This window comes from Mesoplodon mirus (assembly GCF_964341445.2).
Source record: "Mesoplodon mirus genome assembly, chromosome: 5".
Taxonomy (NCBI): Eukaryota; Metazoa; Chordata; class Mammalia; order Artiodactyla; family Ziphiidae; genus Mesoplodon; species Mesoplodon mirus.
In genome coordinates this window covers 63,084,636-63,100,863 of record NC_138980.1, presented here as the reverse complement: position 1 = coordinate 63,100,863, position 16,228 = coordinate 63,084,636, and the positions used below count along the sequence as shown (strand labels likewise).

At 39.0% G+C, this 16,228-nt stretch overlaps 2 protein-coding genes across 2 annotated transcripts in view; one reads left to right on the top strand and one right to left on the bottom strand.

The window, feature by feature from the left end:
- The window catches only part of KCTD16 (potassium channel tetramerization domain containing 16), a 288,422-nt gene that overhangs the window by 79,081 nt on the left and 193,113 nt on the right, over positions 1 to 16,228 (top strand). The window lies entirely within an intron of this gene.
- On the bottom strand, positions 5,516 to 6,040 carry LOC309803975 (small ribosomal subunit protein uS13-like). The gene has a single exon (XM_082620915.1). The coding sequence runs from the start codon at positions 6,019 to 6,021 to the stop codon at positions 5,683 to 5,685; it is 339 nt and encodes a 112-aa protein (XP_082477041.1). The 5' UTR covers positions 6,022 to 6,040; the 3' UTR covers positions 5,516 to 5,682.

Sequence of the window (16,228 nt, the reverse complement as noted above, 5' to 3'; positions counted from 1 at the left end):
ATTTGCAAAATAAACTCATCTGGGGGCTTCTAAAGGGAATTTCATTCAATAAAAGAGACATTAGTTATTTAAAACCATGTGGGCATTTTCAGGAAAAGGTTAAAAGGTTTTCCAGAAGATAGAATTTCTGAATTTTTCCTTCTTTTTCTCCTTCTTTTCTCTTTCTCCTTATCCTTCTCATCATCCTCTTTTTTAAATTTAATTTAATTTAATTTTTTTTTGTGGTATGCAGGCCTCTCACTGTTGTGGCCTCTCCCATTGCAGAGCACAGGCTCCGGACGCACAGGCTCCGGACGCGCAGGCTCAGCGGCCATGGCTCACGGGCCCAGCCGCGCCGCGGCATGTGGGATCTTCCCGGACCGGGGCACGAACCCGTGTCCCCTGCATCGGCAGGCGGACTCTCAACCACTGCGCCACCAGGGAAGCCCTCATCATCCTCCTTTTACTTCTTTTTCTTCTCTTCCCTTCCTCCTTCTCCTCCCCCTTTTCTCCTTCTTCAATCCAGCTCAGAGTGTGTGGCATTTATGGTAAGAAGTCTTCAGGGAGCAAGAATGTGTAGGAGACAGGTAGCTTGGGAAGGTTAAAGGTTACTATAACAGTGCAGCAATTGACAGTTGGAAAAGTGTGTAGAGGTTGTTAAGACAAGGTAACCCAGAGTTATTGTGGATGAGGAGGCAGAAGGAATGGGATGTATAATATTTTTTATTATTCTGAATGTGAGGTCGTGACCTCATCAGTATTTCTCCACAGTCCAGGATAATGATTGTGCTTATGAAATAGTAAATGAGAAGGGTGGGCAGAAACATTTGCTCTACATGTTGTCAGGACTTGACCTTGTCTGAATTCGGCCTTTGGACTTCAGCCGAGAAGAAAGGGTTGGGTGAGGCACTGGCAAGGGACAGCAAGGAAAATGCTATCTTCCAGTTTCCTCTTTCAGACGACCTTCCTTTCTTTTAACTAACCTACCTCAACCCTTGTGTACTCACTTCTCTGCTTGGATTTCTGTACTTTTGAAGGTATCAATTCTACCTTTAAAATCTCATCAATAAGGTTTGCTTTTTCTTTCCGACTCTGTTTCACAAGGAACTTTTAGCAAAGTCCAACAAAACCACAGTGTTTCTGAAAGCCAGCTCTGTTTAAATTGTACCCAGGTAATTATAATTTCTTTAAGTGTGGCCATTCCTCTGGTAATATGTATTCACACTAAAAAAAGATATTTTCAAATTCTTTAGCAGCATATTAAAATGCAAATCCGTCTTCCTATTAAAGATTTCTGGAAGTTCTCTGACAACACATTTAAATGCAAATTGCCAAAGTGTAGATGCTAAAATTAAAATTGGGAAACATAATACACCTCCATGGAGGGGCTGATACTCTTAACAGCAGAAAGGAAAGCGGAGCTCCGGGCCCCCTGCATTGTAATCACACAGTTGGTCAGTGACAGGTTTGGGCAACTGCAGAGAATAACAGTCCCACCCCCCAGTCCCTCCTCCTCCATCTGCATGTAATTCTGCAAAATGGACCTGAGTAGAGTGGACTCAGTGCAATCTGATAACCAGTTCAGATTCTCTGTCTTCCTTCCTCTCATGTCATGTTGCCTGGACAGACAGGGGAAGACAAAGCTTCTGACCTATTGGTATTATTTACTTAGTGACTCTGCCTTGCCCTATTTACAGACCCTACGAGATTTCTCCCCTGTCTCCTGCTCTCTCTAGAACTGGATGGTTATAGAAGGCATATTCCCATGGCAATGATACAAGCCAATGCTTTCCCAGTTCTGCTTTTGTGACACCGCAGGGTCCTCCTAATTATCCCAAAGGGTATCATGGTATTCTCAAACAAAATTAGTTTCCATTCACTCTAAATTTAAAAATAAATGTGTCATTTTTTGCTCTGGGGCCATTAGGTGGTGAAGGATGTACACTGCAAGTCAGGTGGGTGGTGTGAGTGAAATTAAATAATGATCTGCTCAAAAGACTTGAAAATGTAATGTTGGAGATCATTTCAGGACTGTGTGGTTGAACAATGTAGCATGGACTCCTAATTCCTAAAATGCGGCTCCCAGATTAAAATAACCTGGGTCGTGAGCAAAGCCTTTCTTGCAAGGCTGAGCATGCTATCCTCTGACATTGTTTTGCTAGGTGATGTGTCTTTAGGATCTTTCTAAAGTGGCCTTGGGAGAATTTCCTGATGAACTAGCTCTCTTTGGTAGTGTTCATTGCATCCTTTGTTTGAAAGTAATTTTTAATTATACAAAAAAATACGTGAATACATTTTTTTCTTAAAAGCTCTTTTGTTTTAAACCCAGTACCAGCTTCTTCTCCTAGAGTCAACTTTGTTATGAATCTGGTGTGTACTCTTCAAAATAGTTCTAATATATATCTATAGATGATGTACAGAACTGTTGTGTGTGTCTCTTTGAAAAAGGAAATGACATTGTTCTACAATATTATTTCTGTCTCTCAGTATTTCTTAGGGAATTATCAATTTTGATGTATGTATCTTTAATTCATTTATTTGCTTTTAGAATTATATGATTATATCACAGATTATTTAGCCAATCTCTTAATGGTAGACATTTAGATTACTTATAATTTTCCACTATTATAAATAATGCTGCAGGGAATATTTTTGCATGTGGTTTATTTAGGATAGGTACGTAGAACTGGAATTACTATGATCCTCATTTTTCAAGGCATTTGCCCCTTTCTCTTAGCCCTCTGTATCTGGCAGAGACCTGGAAATGTTCCTTTTTGATTAATAGGTTCTGGTTTCCTGGAAGGAGGGGTCTTGTTTCCTATTTATATTCTGTTACATAATCTGTGTAATTAAAAAATAGCAATGTTGCAAGAAATTACATAATGATGACAGTCGTATCCTGTGTTTAATCCACAGTGCAAATGACAGGGTGTGAAGTCCACAGTGCAAATGACAGGGTGTGAAGCAGAGCTCTGAGTGATGGAGTTAATATCATTTATTCAGTGTTGCTATATATCCATAGATTCTATATCCTTCCCTGAGGCTGAAAAACTCACTCTGTGTTTTTCCCCTAAGGGTTTTATTTCTCTTTGGAAAGTTTGCTGTAGGGCAGAAATAATAATTTGCAATTGTATAGTTCTCTGTATTATTTGGTGGGCTTCATAGTCTGGAATTATTGAATTATCTTGTGAATTCAGGCAGTGTACATAGCTCAAAGTTGACGCTGCTGCTGCTGCTGATGATTGTGATGATAAGGCCCCTTTGGGCTGAGTGGAAGCCTTACTGAGAAAAAAAAAACAAAACCTCATAAACTGCAGAATGACTTCCCTTTGTAGAGTGCATACTAAGCTTGATTAGAGAGTAGACAGGTATTTGCATAGTATAATTTCAATCACAGATGGCTAAACTTGGAAAAGAACTTAGACCAATACCCTCCTATTCCATCTAAGAAACTTGCATCTCAAAGAGATGATGTAAGTATCTGAGATCACTTAGCAAGATAATGGCAGAGCCAGCATGATAAACCAGATTTTTAAAAATTTTACTTTTCAAAATTCACGTACAGTAAAATTTACTTTTTTCCTTTTTGGTAATTATACCATTTTGCAGTTCCACCAGAATAAGAGTTCCAGTTATCTACAACTTTGCCAGTACCTGTAATGGTTAGTGTTTAGATTTTAGCCATTTTAGTACATTTGTAGTGGTATCTCATTGTGTTTTTAATTTGCATTTACCTAATGGCTAAAGAGGTTGAGCATCATTTCATGTGCTTATTTGCCATATATATATCTTCTTTGGGGAAATATCTGTTAAAATATTTAATCTAGTTTTTAATTGAGTTATTTGTTGCCTTTCTGTTGAGTTCTGAGGTTTATGTGTGCATGTGTGTGAACACTATATGTGTGTGTCTGTGTGTGTGTGTGTGTGTATATATATTCAGGATATTAGTACTTTGTTGGATATATGATTTGTGGCTATTTTTTCCCAGTTTGTAGTTAGTCTTTTCATTTGTTGTTTTTTTTGCAGAAGTTTTTTGCAAAAGTTTTTAATTTTGATAAAGTCAAATTTATCAATTTTTAATTTTATGGGTTGTGATTTGATGTATCTAAAAACTCTTTGCCTAACCCAAGGTTTCAAAGATCTTCTGTGTTGTCTTCTAAGTTTAATAGTTTCATATTTTCCATTTAAGTGTAGGATCCATTTTGAGTTAAATTTTATTTAATGTATGAGGTATAAGTAGAGATTACCATTATCTTTTTTTTTTTTTTTTTTTGCTTATGGATGTTCCATTGTCTGGCACCATTTGTTGAAAAGGCTATTCTTTCTCCATTGACTTGCTTTTGCACTGTTGTCAAAAACCAATTTCTATTGTCTGTATCTGAAGTCTCTCTTCTATTCCATTGATCTATTTAACTGTCCTTTCATCAATACCAGACTGTCTTGTTTTGTAACTTTATAATAAGTGTTTGAAAAATTAAATGAATCCTCCAATTTTTTTTTTTTTTTTTTTTTTTTTTTTTTTTTTGCGGTACGCGGGCCTCTCACTGTTGTGGCCTCTCCCGTTGCGGAGCTCAAGCTCCGGACGCACAGGCTCAGCGGCCATGGCCCACGTGCCCAGCCACTCCGCGGCATGTGGGATCTTCCCGGACCGGGGCACGAACCCATGTCCCCTGCATCAGCAGGCGGACTCTCAACCACTGCGCCACCAGGGAAGCCCGAATCCTCCAATTTTGTTCTTATTTTTCAAAATTGTTTTGGCCACTTTAGTTCCTTTGCATTTCATTAAAATTTAGAACTGCTTTGTCAATATCTCTAACAGCAACAACAAAAATCCTGCTAGAATTTTTATTGCAGTTGTGTTATATTCATAGATCAATTTGGGGGAGATTTGAGGAAAATTAAACTCTTAAAATATTGAGGTTTCCAATCAACACACATGGTATATCCCTCACTTATTTGCATTCTTCTTTACTTTCCTACATCTGTGTTTTTGAGTTTTCAGCAACAGATTTAGCACATAATATTTTGTTACATTTATCCCTAAGTATTTCATGTTTTGGAGTATTTTACACAATTTTTGGTTTCCTTTTTCTTTCTTTCTTTTGTGGTACGCGGGCCTCTCACTGTTGTGGCCTCTCCCGTTGCGGAGCACAGGCTCCGGACGCGCAGGCTCAGCAGCCATGGCTCACGGGCCCAACCGCTCTGCGGCATGTGGGATCTTCCCGGACCGGGGCATGAACCCGTGTCCCCTGCATCGGTAGGCGGACTCTCAACCACTGTGCCACCAGGGAAGCCCGGTTTTCTTTTTCTTTCTTTTTTTTTTTTGAATTATCTGGCAGGCTTGTCCATCTATGTGCTTGCTTTTCTTTCCTTCCTCCTTCCCTCCCTCCCTCCCTCCCTTCCTTCCTTCCTTCCTTCCTTCCCTCCTTCTCTTCCTCTTTCCAAGCATGCCCAATGTATGTGCATAACAGAACCCTATAAGTATGATTATTGCAATGTCAATAGTGTTTAAATTTTAATAGTTTTCTTATGAGCATTTTTTTAACTGTATAAACTATTTATTAACAGACAACGCCCACAAATTTATTTCTTCTTGGACACACCCACGGTGCGGCCACGGCGGCCTGTGGTCTTGGTGTGCTGGCCTCGTACACGAAGTCCCCAGAAGTGGCGTAGCCCTCGGTGGGCCCTAATCTTCTTCAGTCACTCCAGGTCTTCACGGAGCTTGTTGTCCAGACCGTTGGCCAGGACCTGGCTGTATTTTCCATCCTTCACATCCTTCTGTCTGTTTAAGAACCAGTCTGGGATCTTGTATTGGCGTGGATTCTGCATAATGGTGATCACACGTTCCACCTCATCCTCAGTGAGCTCTCCTGCCCTCTTGGTGAGGTCGATGTCTGCTTTCCTCAACACCACATGAGCATATCTTCGCCCCACACCCTTAATTGCAGTGATGGCAAAGGCAATTTTCCGCCGCCCATCAATGTTGGTGTTGAGTACTCGCAAAATGTGCTGGAACTTCTTGGGGATTACTAGAGACATGGCGGCGGCCCCAGCCGCGGCTTGTCTTATGAGCATTTATGAACATCATTGTTAAAAACCTTTTGATCTATTTCTGCTACCCCTCACCCCCTGCCTCTAGCAGCCACCAATCCTCTGTATCTATAAGCTTTTTGAAAAACAGAGTCCGCATATAAGAGAGCTCATCTGGTATTTGTCTTTCTCTGGCTGACTTAGCATAATTCCTTCAAGGTCCATCCATGTTGTCACAAATGGCACTATTTTATTCTTTTTTATGGCTGAGTAGTATTCCATTGCATATTGCTACCATATCTTCTTCATCTAGTCATCCATCAATGGGTACTTAGGTTGCTTCCATATTTTGGCTATTATAAATAATTCTGCAATGAACATGGGGGTGCATATATTGTCTCAATTTAGTGTTTTTGTTTTCTTGAGATAAATACCCAGAAGTGGAATTGCTGAATCATATGGTATTTCTATTTTTAATTTTTTGAGGAACTTCCATACTTCTTTCCATAGTGGCTACACCAACTTACATTCCCACCAGCAGTGCACAAGGGTTCCTTTTTCTTCATATCCTTGCCAACACTTGTTATTTGTTGTCTTTTTGATAATAGCCATTTTGGCAGGTATGAGGTGGTATCTTACCGTGGTTTAGATTTTCATTTCCCTGATTATTACTGATGCATCTTTTCATATACCTGTTGGCTATCTGTGTGTCTTCTTTGGAAAAATGTCTATTTGGAACTTTTGAAATATCTGTTCAAATTTTGATTTTCAATTGTTCCTTGCTTACTGTAAAGAAATGTGATTTATTTTAATGTATTGACCTTGAATCCTGCAAACATGTTGAACTCACTTATTAGGTCCAGGAGCTTTCTGTAGATGCCCTGAAATTTTCTATACAGACAAGTGATGTTGCTTGTGAGTAGAGACAACTTCACTTTTTTTTCAATCTGTATGTATTTTATTTCTTCTATTGTGCCTTATTTCAATGACTAGGGCTTTTATACAGTGTTGGATAGGAATGGTGAAAGTGGATCTCCTTACCTTGGTGCCCATTTTAGGGGGAAAGCATTAATTCTTTGATCATTAATTATGATGTTAGCTTCATTTTTTTTTTTTTAGCTTCATGTTTTTATAGAGATCCTTAATCAGGTTAAGGAAGATCCCTTTTATTTCTAGTTTGCTAAGAGTTTTTACTGCTGTGAATTAATATTGAATTCCACCAAAAATTTTTCTTTATCTATTGGCATGATTAATGTCATTTTCTTCCTTAGTCTGTTAATATGATGGATTACATTGAGTTATTTTCTCGTAATGAATCAGCCTTGCATTTCTGAGATAAACCCTACTTTGTCTTAGTCTGAGTTTCTTTTTATATATTGCTGGATTTGACTTCTGATATTTCATTGAGGTCTTTTATATCTGTGTTTATGAAGGATATTGGTCTGTAGTTTTCATTTCTTATATTGTCCTTGTCTGCCTTTGTTGTCAGAGTCCTGCTGGCATCATAAAATGAGTTGAATAGTATTCCCTTCTTTTCTGTTTTTTGGAAGAAATTGTGAGGAATTGGTATTATTATTATTTTCTTACCTGCTTGGTAAAATTCACCAGAGAAACCATCTGGGCCTGGAATTTTCTTTGTTAGAAGTTTAAAATTATGAACTAAAGTTTTTAAATAGATATAGAGCTATTCAAATTATTTCTTTCTTCTCGAGTGAGTTTGGTAGTGTGACTTTCAATTGGTCCACATCATCTAAGTTGTTGAATTTATGGCCATAAAGTCATTCTTAGAATTCCCCTATAATTATTTTAATGTCTGTGGAATCTGTAGTGATATATTCTGATATTGATAGTTTGTGCCTTCTTTGTCAATCTGGACAGAATTCTACCAATTTTGTTGATCTTTTCAAAGAAGCTGCTTTTGGTTTTATTGATTTTTTTTCTGTTTTCTATTTTTCCTTTTTCTTTTTCTATTTTAAATTTATTTTAGTTTATTTATTTTTGGCTGCGTTGGGTCTTCGTTGCTGCATGTGGGCTTTCTCTCGTTGCAGCAAGCGGGGGCTACTCTTTGTTGTGGTGCTCAGGCTTCTCATTGCGGTGGCTTCTCTTGTTGTGGAGCACGGGCTCTAGGTGTGCGGGCTTCAGTAGTTGTGGCACATGAGCTTAGATGCTCCGTGGCATGTGGGATCTTCCCAGACCAGGGCTCGAACCCGTGTCCCCTGCATCGGCAGGCGGATTCCTAACCACTGCGCCACCAGGGAAGCCCCACTTTTTAATTTTTGTTATTTACTTCATTCTACTTGCTTAAGTTCCACATGTTCTTTTTCTAGTGTCTTAGGCTAGAAACTTCAATTATCCATTTGAGAGTGTTCTTCATTTCTAATAGAAACATTAAATGATATAAGTTGTCTTCTAGCACCATTTTAGATTCATCCCATAACTTTTAATATGATATACGTTTATTTTTATTCAGTTCAAAATATTTTCTGGTAGGTTCCAGTCCTTTTCACTGATGGTTGTTCTGCAGATAGTTGTGATTTTGGTGTGGTCATGAGAAGAGGTGAGCTCAGGGTCTTTCTACTGTGTCATCTTGGCCACCCGCAAAGAGAATCCAATTCAGAATATTTTCTAACTTCCTTGAGACTTACTCTTTGACGCATAGATTATTTGGAAGTGTGTTTTTAACTTTGAAATATTTGGAGATTTTTCAGATATCTTTCTGTTATTGATTTTTGGTTCAATTTTGTTATGATCAGAGAATAATACCTCGCATTTTTTCAATTAAAAAAGTTATTAAAGTTTGTTTTTATGACCCAGTATATTATCTCTCTCATTGAATATTCCATGTGGACTTGAAAAGAACATGTATTATGCTATTGTTAAGTGGAGTGCTTTATGAATGTTAATTAGGTCAAGTTGATTGATAGTGTGGTTCAGGACTTCTTTATCCTTCTTGATTTTCTTTCTATTTGATCTTTGATTACTGAGAGATGAATGTTGAAGTCTCCAAGTATAATTATGGATTTGCCTACTTGTCCTTTTAGTTGCATTCATTTTTGCTTCACGTATTTTGAATATGTTATTAGGTGCAGATACATTTAGGATTTTTATATTTTCTTCATGAATTAACCCTTTTTTAATCATTTTGTAATGTCCCTCGTTATCTCTGGTAATTTTCTTATTCAGAACTCTGCTTATCTTTATGTAGCCAGTCCTGTGACTGACTTGGTGACAGAGGAAGGAGAGGGAAGGAAGAAAGACACTTGAGATCACAAAGACCCCATTTTCCAGTTCCTCTGGTCGTAGAGAAATATATCCTTTCCAATTATCCAAAAATCTGCACAAGGGTATTGTCTCATGACTGAGCCTTGCCTGGGACCAGCACAGGAGAGTAAAAAATATTAAATTAAACCAGTCTTCCCCCCACATATCCATCCCACATGGGGGCGTCTTCCCGGTTTTCTGGCCATGAAGAGAGAAGAAGCAAATTTCTCTTGAAGTGTCTCCTGATTGCATCTGCTGCATAGTCTTGGGATTCAGGACTTTGTGGAGTTCAAGCTCGGAGGTATGGGAGGGAAAAACACAGGAATGTCTGTACCATGTTGGTCACGCTCCTAGTTCTAGTATTTACTTTTAGTGTTATCAGATAGGGGCCTTGTGCATGCTATCCAGTAATTTTAATTGTAATTAGAGAAAGTATGGAATGAGCTTATTGCATTGTAGCTGGAGCCATCACCTCATAAACCATACTTTACTCCACACTGAACAACTCAAAAGATTCCTCCCTGTACTTTCTCTGTCATTTTGGTCAAAAATACCTTCTTAATCAGTTCCATTATTATGCCTGAAGTTCTGTATTACATACTACTTTTTTTTTTGCGGTACGCGGGCCTCTCACTGTTGCGGCCTCTCCCGTTGCAGAGCACAGGCTCCGGACGTGCAGGCTCAGCGGCCATGGCTCACAGGCCTAGCCGCTCCGCGGCATGTGGGATCTTCCCGGACTGGGGCACGAACCCGTGTCCCCTGCATCGGCAGGCGGACTCTCAACCACTGCGCCACCAGGGAAGCCCTACATACTACTTTTAACACATGTAACTGATACAAGTGCAACAGCCAACTATTTTCAGCCAATTGTGCCTTAACTCTAATCAGTTCAATAGATAATCATTAGCATAGATCATAACTAAGAGAAAACAAAAACAAAAATGGAGAACTATATTTCCTTGATGGAAATGGAAAAGAGGCTGGCTTTATGAACACGTGTCTTTGTAGGGCATGAAAATATATGTCCCTTAACAAATGAAGGATAAATAAGAGCTTTGTTTACATGGGAGACAAATCAGTAGGTATTAGATTTTATCAGTAAGTACTCCTTTGGTTGTGATCACAGAAATCCAACACTATTTGACTTAAACTAGGAAAGAAATGTATTTAAAAATCTAGGAGTAATATGGCTTCATAAATGGCTACATTCAGTTACTCAAATTATGTAGCCAGGGATCTGTCTTCCTCATTTTCATGGCTTGTATAGCTTTTTTTTTTTTTTTTCTGGGGCCGCTCCCTACGTGGCATGTGGAATCTTAGTTCCCTAACCAGGCATTGAACCTGTGCCCCCTGCAGTGGAAGCATGGAGTCGTAACCACTGGACCACCAGGGAAGTCCCAGTTTCTGTTGGCTTCATTCTTGGGCAGATTCTTCCCATGATGTGGCTAGTAACTAGTAACTAGGTCACTAGTGACTTCAGACTTACAATTTTTCCTCAAAGTAACTCTGTCAAATAGAGTATCTTTTTCAAAATCGTAATTGGAAGTTGGAGGTTCTCATCAATTGGCCTGGGTTGGGCTTTATTCCCATCTCTGAACCATCGACTGTTATTCTGGTTGTCCAGACCTAGAAGTAGGCTTAGCCCTTGATAGAACAGGGACTACAAGTGAGGAAATAGTAAGTCCCCCAGGACATTTGAGGTTCTATGAACATAAGAAGAAGGCATTGATTATAAAAAGGCAAAACAAGAGCTATCCATTCTGTAGGCGGTGTTAAAAGAAGGATGGAAAGCTATGAAAAGAAACACTTCCCACTTCACAGTGTGGCTTAGTAGCCTATTTTGAGTGAGAAGGAAAGCTCAAAGGCTGGTTTTCTAAATCTCTAGCAGTAACAATTCCCTTGAATCCAGGGGAGTAAGTGAATTATGCTGAGTTTTTATTGTCCCTGATTTTAGCACTGACAGGTATAGTAAATGCAATTCTCCAGTAATATTGAATGGCGTATACAAAAGACAGGCCATGTTTCTTTTTTTTTTTTTTTACTAATTGCTACCTGCTATATTTTGTTACTTATTTAAAAAATAAGAAACAGATTTCAAGTTAAAAAAAATTGCTTTTTAAGTTAAAAAGTATGTCAGATACACTTTTTAATGTCAACATCTTTATAGCTAAGGAAAAATATTGCTAAGAATTAAAAACAGAACATTGCTTGAAGAAAAGAATTTAGAAGAAGAAGAGGGTAGGCATTTCTTAAGTTATGAATGCTCCTCTCTCCTCTTCCATAGCTCTCACCATAAACTGGTTTGCTCAGGATTCAGGGTTGAGTGTCAGGGCCAGGATCCCTGAGGAATTGTCTGAAATATGCCATCCCAGAAGCACCTCACATAAACCACCACTGTTCAGCTGCCAGCAGAGGCATGGAGGTGATAGATACACTTGGAGACAAAATTGCCTCCCAAAACACTGAGTCTCTCCCCACCAGAGGGGAGTTTGTAGGATGGTGTGAAGACGGTCTCCACAAGGAGTCATATGTAATTGCTACTGCAGCTGTTTCACAAAAGAAAAATTTCCTGAGGACCAAGAAAGATCAGAGATTTAGGCAAGTCTCTCAGCCTATTGCAAATGGCAGGGTGACTGTTCAGCACTTGAGAAAATCTGAGAGCCTAAAATTAGTCCTTAACACCTTTGGGATAAGAAAAAAAAGGAAGATAAGGGAACAAATACTTTAACATTTTATTCAAAGTCTGACATGTAAAGTAGTTGGCATAGGCATCTTTAACTGGCTGAAATCATCTCAAAGTGAAACTTTTACTTACAACTTTCTTAGTGTTCTCTCCTTCCATGTCTTCTCCTACCCTTCCCATTTCCTCTTTGGCAGCATCCTGTTACAGTCCTTTTTTCCCCATATCTGGCTTCTCTAGAGCCAGGGGGCCTTAATATGCTGTGTACCCTCTAAATACGTATGTTGGAACTCAGCGACTTTTTGTTTTTCTGAGCATAGCACAAATATACCATGGAGTTTTCACTGGAGCTACCCAAAACACTTTCATGGTGTATATGTTCTCATGTGCTACCAGGAACCCCACAAATATAAAACTACTGGAGTATGAAAGAAGCATTCCTATTTTAATTCAAAAATTGCATGCTACACTGCTGTCTATTTTGCAAACATAGGGCTTTGGATTCCAGTAGTAGTATTTTGTAGTTGGTATTTGGTTGATCTGACATGGCAGCAAACCTTTTATTAAAGGACCAATCCCTTTGTAAGTTTTTATCCATTTCTTCAAAACTCAGAATACCAGATAGAACAATTTTTAGATGTACTGAATTTTTATGTTTCAACCATAGGCCTAAGTGGAAAGCATGTGATTGTCGTGGCTGTCATACTAGTCTTTTTTTTTTTTTTCCCCTTCAAGCCATCTGCTAATGGTGATAATAAATGACTTTTTTTTCTGATAAAGGATGTAAATCATTGGCATCATCACTTGATGTTTTGGGCAGGAATGTTTTCTTCTTGTTTTGAGTCATCACCAATTGTGAGGCCTAATTTGATATGAAACCTGAAGGTTTGGGGGTTTTTGTTTTGTTTTCTTTTTAGATAGCTCTCTTTATTTCTTTATGTTTCTGGTTGCTTGGTTTGGGATCATGGTCAAATATCATATACATCACAAGTGTGTGAGTAAAGATATCTTCTTTCTTTCACCTCAATAAAATATTATATTTAGATTTTATTCCCAATTTAGTGAGTTTTAGGTACATACATAAGTCTGGACTGGCCTAGAGATTCTCTAGCAGAGACATCATTGTAATTTCCGCTATCATTTTTGGGAACATTGTCCCATGGATGAGGGTTGGGTGTGCAGAAATAGATATTATAACTAATGGACACCTGCATTGTGCTTTAGAGTTGTCATTTAATTTTAACTCTATAGTTTTACACAGAAGAGTTATGCTTCTTTTTCAATTCTTAATTTTAAGAATATCTGCAAAGCCCTTTTACATAAACTGAATTCCACAGAATCAAATCAATGATATCGTGGTGGTGATATCACTTAGTGGTGAGGAAAAAAATCTACTTCCTATGATAATTGCAGTAATGACAGTCGTAATAGCGGAAGTAAGAGTAATGGTGATGGTATGTCGACTGTTTACTGAGCACTCGTTATGTATCAGGTATTAGTCTAAATACATTTTACGCTTTACCTCACTTTATCCTTATGTATTAGTTTAAGTCCTTTCAGAAGCAAATGCCAAGGCAGGGTTGTACAGACAAGCATTTTATTAGGGAAAATGCCTGTGAGGGAAAATGGGGAGTGAGTTGGAAGAGGCTAGAAGGCCTGCTAGGCTTTTTTCTTTTTAAAATTTTTTTATTATTTTTTTATACAGCAGGTTCTTACTAGTTATCTATTTTATACATATTGGTGTATATATGTCAATCCCAATCTCCCAGTTCATTCTCCCCTCCCCCCCCCGGCTTTCCCCCCTTGGTGTCCATACGTTTGTTCCCTACATCTGTGTCTCTATTTCCAAGTTTCACCCCAAGTGAGAGAGAAAGGGAAGGAAGTTAAGGTGGAAGGATCTGATGAGATTGCCACCAGTTTGGGGAAAGCTAGGCAAGACTATGGGGGAGTCTTTGAGTCCAGTGTATCCATTAAGGAGTCTTGTGTCTTCCAGAAAAAGGCCTGCCTTAATGCCTTTCCTGTGCTCTATCACTGGCAGGGAGAAGCCTGTGTGAAGTGGGGCCCTGGTACAAATACTGCTGTGGATTTCAGAGCACAGGGACCAGGGCCTTTGGTCGATTGATCAGTTATACTCCCTGTGGCTGGAAGTCTGTAGGTGTCTTCTCATGGCCACCACACCTTACCTCAACCCCACTTTACAGTGGAGAAAAACTAAGGCAACAGAGAGATTAAGTAATCTGCCCAAAGTTAACAACTCATAAGGGACAGAGCCAGGATTCCAATCTATGCAGCTTGATGTCGGATTCTATGCTTTCGATTGCTAGATCAACTCTTCAGGTTCTACTTTAATAATCTTTGATACTATTAAGACAAAAGCACCATATGAAGATCTAGAGCAGATTTCTTAAACTTTAGCCGGTATAAAATCACTCCAGGGACTTACTGAATGTACAGATGAATAGCTCCTTACTATACAGATTCTGGCACAGGTAGCCTGGGGTGAGGCTTCGGGATTTACCCTTTTAAGGCTATCCCTAGTGATCCTTTGCAAATGATCCTTGAATCAGACTTTCATAAACATTGCTCTGGAGAAAATACTGGGCTTGGAGATAGAAAAGTGTGCTTTAAATTCTGATGGTGCCGGGCCTCCCTGGTGGCGCAGTGGTTGGGAGTCCGCCTGCCGATGCAGGGGATGCGGGTTCGTGCCCCGGTCTGGGAGGATCCCATATGCCGCGGAGCGGCTGGGCCCGTGAGCCATGGCCGCTGGGCCTGCGCGTCCGGAGCCTGTGCTCCGCAACGGGGGAGGCCACAGCAGTGAGAGGCCCGCATACCGCAAAAAGAAAAAAAAAAAAAAAAAAAAATTCTGATGGTGCCAATTTCTAGTTGTGAAAAGTTGGACAAGTTACTTGTTAAACCCAGTTTACAAATTTGCAATTGGAGATAACAGCAAAAATTAACTAAATAGGGCTCACCAGGTTGCTGTGAGCTCCCGCAGGACCGGATGTGAAAACATGGTTTGATAGTCTGGACAGCACTGTGCACGTGGTGGTTACGATGATGCCTGATTGGTTCTCAGATGGTCAGCGGATCCTGGTTATTTGTGGGTATGTCATGTGCTTCGGATTTGAACATGTTTGCTATCTGCCTTTGAATCCAGGTGAAGAAAAAAGGAATGTCTTTAAAGTAGTCAATCAATCAAATAATTAATTTCTCCTTTACTTCTCCAGTGAGTCACATCATGTCTTTAGAGAGTGTCTTTGTTATGTGGGCAGCTTGAAAATGGAGTCTTCGAAAAGGCATTTCATTGATGCATTTTTTCCCCTTTATTCATGGCATCACTACTGGTTACTTTAAAAAATTAACAGTGATAGTAAATCAGAGTGCTGTAGAAGATGAAGAAAATTTTCATTTATTGCTTGTCCCTTCCTCCAGTTTCCTATGGGAACTAGAATGTGCCCGAACCTGCATCTTGCTGCATTTCACCCTAGGATATCTAATGTTCCTACATCCCATGAGAGCAAATCTCAGGGATCAGCTCCAATGCCTATCTGCTAAGGATTTAAGAGGACTGAGTTTTAAGGCTGTGAGGTGCCTGTCATTAATATTTTTTTACCTGTCTATGGAGATTACTTATCACTGGTCTCACATCACCCTTCCCTTGTCTGCCTAGGAAACACTATCAGATAGGAGAGGGATACCTATTGTCCAAGACTGGACAATGCCACACACATTCCCTCTACTGATTCTATCTTGGTGCTTTTCTCCTCTACATTATGTTCTTGAGCCAAAGATGTTAGGGAAGGAAAAATCCACTTAGCTACCTGGAGTGTCAGTCTCTTTGTCTGTAACTTGAGGGTAGTAATACATGTTTCAATGAGGGTCAGATAATATAAGGCAACCCCTTTATTAAGACCTAACTGGTTACCAGATTTTGGTGACACATTAAAATATCCTTAATACTGGGCACTATTTCCAATTGGCAAAAAATTGGAAATTGTACTTTTGTTTCTAGAAATGCATTTTATACCATAAAATTAAGAGAGCTATCAAAAATAAATGAAAAGAAAATCCAAATGGAAACTTTTAATGAACATTTATTAAGCATATAAAACCAAACAATAAAAACCTTTACCATAAATTTTCCTTTTGGGAACATTTTCTGCGTGAACTATATGGATGAAATATACTAAAATATATCCATTAAGATTATTATTATTTTTTGTACTGAAATTTTCCTCTTATAATCATAAGTATTCTTTACTTTATCCATCTTAA

Excerpts from the sequence above, each read along its gene's own strand:
- LOC309803975 (XM_082620915.1), bottom strand. The coding sequence starts at position 6,021 with ATGTCTCTAGTAATCCCCAAGAAGTTCCAGCACATTTTGCGAGTACTC.